The sequence below is a fragment of the Babylonia areolata genome, chromosome 24 (assembly GCF_041734735.1).
Source record: "Babylonia areolata isolate BAREFJ2019XMU chromosome 24, ASM4173473v1, whole genome shotgun sequence".
NCBI lineage: Eukaryota > Metazoa > Mollusca > Gastropoda > Neogastropoda > Buccinidae > Babylonia > Babylonia areolata.
In genome coordinates this window covers 16003089-16006526 of record NC_134899.1, presented here as the reverse complement: position 1 = coordinate 16006526, position 3438 = coordinate 16003089, and the positions used below count along the sequence as shown (strand labels likewise).

General features: G+C 38.0%; 1 protein-coding gene across 1 annotated transcript in view; it reads right to left on the bottom strand.

The window, feature by feature from the left end:
* The window catches only part of LOC143299203 (uncharacterized), a 13762-nt gene extending 10860 nt beyond the window's left edge, over nt 1-2902 (bottom strand). The window contains exons 1-2 of the mRNA XM_076612386.1: nt 2821-2902; nt 793-1020 (exon numbers count right to left, since the gene is read on the bottom strand). Of these exons, the coding sequence (XP_076468501.1) occupies nt 793-996 (204 nt within the window). The 5' untranslated portion in view covers nt 997-1020; nt 2821-2902. The remainder of the gene's footprint in view (nt 1-792; nt 1021-2820) is intronic.
* Nucleotides 2903-3438: the final 536 nt, after the last annotated feature.

Sequence of the window (3438 nt, the reverse complement as noted above, 5' to 3'; positions counted from 1 at the left end):
GTGTGTGTGTGTGCATGCACTGACCTTATGATCATGAAATTCTGAGTTTAAGAGTGACAATAAAACAGTCTCATCACAGTTTCATTTCTAAAAGTGCATTCACACTTATGCCACACACAAAGTGAACCCAAAAGATTTGATTGTGCACAATTTAGCCAGTGCAAATTATGACAGGTTGCACAGATTTGCAGACTCACAGACACTGTGAAAACATCCAGTTTGATAGTAAAACAAACACACTTAAAAAAAGAAAGAAGAAGAAAAAGATGACACTTTACTGTGGCAATACACTCTCCCTCAGAAGAGCAGCCGGAGTTTCACACAGTGAAATCTGTTGCAATAAAAACTGAGAACAATTACAATAGTTTCCATTTTTTTCCATAAAAAAAGAACACATCTTTTCTGTCTTTTTTTTTTGTTTTGTTTTGTTTTTTTTGTAACTGACAGTACAAGATGATTCTTTTCTTCAGTTTATTTTTTATCACTCTGAAAACTATTGATTACTCTTGTTCTCTTGTTGCACAATACAAACACAGAAGTTTCAGTTACAAGGAGGCGTCAAAGCATGTGGACTGATAGCTACACAATTTTATCTGCTTTAAAAAGAATAATAATATATATTTTTTTTAAGTTTTCAATAGAATATAACAAAATTTTAAAAATAAAAAAATAGAATAGAATAGAATAACATGAAATGAAATAATATGAAATAAAACAAAATAAAATGAAATGAAATAAATTATTAAAAAAAAACAAAAAAAACAAATGCACACAACACAATCAGACACCAACCTTGACAGAGATGAAAATATCGGGGCGCACCATGGTCTTCACCTTCTCCATCACCTCCCAGTTGGAGATGGTCTTGCCAGGGGTCTTCAGCTGCGGCAACTGGGCCGAGATGTTGATCTTGGCCACGGGCTTCAAGTACAGGCCCTGAGGCTTGTACAGCTCCATTGCCTCACTGGTGTCATTGCACAGTGAGATGTTGGACATGGCGCCGGTGGGGTGATGAGGCCTCTGGTCACAGAGAACATTCAAGAATAATAAAGATAAAATCAATAATTATAATAATAATGATAATGCAGACTTCTTCTTCTTTCGTGGCTGCGACTCCCACATTCACTCGTATGTAATATACACAAGTGTGCTTTTACGTGCATGATAGTTTTTACCCCCGCCATGAAGGTAGTGAAACTGTTTTCAGTGGTTGGGGGGCCTGGGAAGTTGACATAGATTATGGGATCTTCAAGGTTCATCTTCAAGTTTCTGTCTCTTTAATGATCCAGGGAAGAGGGAATTGGGGGGAAAAAAATCTTCATCTGACCATAGCATTTTCTAAGTCGTAAAATGAGCATAACATCATAGCAGATGCATTCGACTGTAGTGAATTCCAGTCAAAGCATAGCAGTTGGTTAATCTGCATATCACACGAGTGGTGATTAAATCTGTCAGTGTCAATGAACTGTTCAAAAAGAAATAAAATCTAGTTTAGACTGCTTGGGAGGAAATATTTTACAGTCATGCTCCTGGTTGTTAAATCTTTCTATTATAACATGTTAGGAATAATACAAATAAAATAAATAAACAGTAACTTAGTGAGTAACAATAAAAAAGAAAGAAACATTTTTTTCATAAAGAAGAACTTTTCAAAGGCTGGTTCATGTATCCCATGGTTTTTCTCACAAACCTGGAGCTCTGAAACCACTCAGTTACTGCACCCATCTGAACGTGTGAGTATGACACAGTCATTTGCCTGACTGACTGATTACTGGTGATGTCAACATTTTGACTGTTATATAATGCACAGAAAGCTTCTACTGGGTAGTTTAAATTTCATTGATGCTGGGAACTAAACAGGTGGGAGGGGGGGGGGGGGGTTAAGTTGAAAAAAAAGGCTCATACAGCTATGCATTTCTAGGCTAGAAGTAGAAGTAGAACAGCTATTAATCAAAACAAGAAATTCCATTTTACTGGCAATGTAACCAGCACAACAGATGAGTGGTTTAAGTGTTGGACCTTTAATCTGAGTGTCCTGAGTTTGAATCTTGGTTACGACACCTGGAAGGTAAAGGGTGGAGAATTTTCCAATCTCCCAGGTCAGCATATGTGCATTATTTGATGGATAATAAGCATATGATTACATACTGAAATAAGCTGCATGTGCACTACCATTTACAGTCTGTGGAAGTTTTGCACAGTATGATAATCTGTGTGTATACAGTGATCAGATCCCATGTATGTACACACTACATACACATGTATGTGCTTGCTGCCAATAAAGTTGAATACCACCCTCTCACTCTGTTAGTCTGTGGCTTGTGTAAGGCTTTTATGGATCTCACCAGACTCTACGAGTAAGTATACTATAACTGAGAAATTAATTCTTGGTTATATATATATATATATATATATATATATATATATATATATATATAAAACTGGTACGTTTAATCTTCCATTGTGTTCCAACAAGTACACTGAAGTAGTACTGGTACTTCTTACTGTAGTAGAACTACTGTTCAAATGCAGTCTGTTTCTATTGAACAAATGACAGGCAGGGAGGCAAAACCAACCCGATTTTGTAGCATCTGGGGTGCACTAGTATTACCACATGTTTATTCAGGCCTAAATTTTGTTAAAAACACAGATTTACAATGCCCAAGATCAACGCTATGCCTTACTTTTTGACGAGTGCTGCGGGTGTCAGAGCACAGCTCATATGATGACGTACATAGCAACGTCATATTGTTTTGACAAATACAGCAACAGGAACAGCCCACATCTCCTTATCCACGACAAAAACAATGAATAGCGTACCTGGTATTTGTAGAAATTATTCGAGACCTTTCAATCACCAATGAAAACCGGAAGCCATCTTGTGATGGAGGCAAAACATTTTGCTACCTTCCGGTATTATCTCCCTTCCCTCTCCTCTCTCTCTCTCTCTCTCTCTCTCTCTTCACTGATCAATAAGACCAGGGATGTTGTCGTTTTTTGTTGTTGTTTTTTTTTCTTTTTTTCCTTTTTTCAGGGTGTAAACAAATGACAAGAAAAAGAAAACATCACAACAACCGCCATAAACGTTCTGCCATAATTCCTGTTGGTGACGTATACCAGCCCGGCGCTGATCGAGGATCGACTGAGTTCAGTTTCGAACTTCTCAAGAACTGAGGTGTCACTGCGTTCGGACAAACCCATATACGCTATCTGAGGGGGTTTCTTCTACATAAGCAAGTTTTGCCAGAGGACAAGCTTGATCATTTGTCGCAGTGGGTTCTTTTCCATTGCGTTTAGTGCGTGCTGCACACGAGATCTCAGCGGTCGGTTTATCCGTCGTCTCGTCCGAATAACCGCTTGACGCTCGGCCGTTTGATTTTTCCAGTCTAAACTTTGATGAGTTAAAGAGGCGGTGTGGAGACTGATTTGTTTTCATGT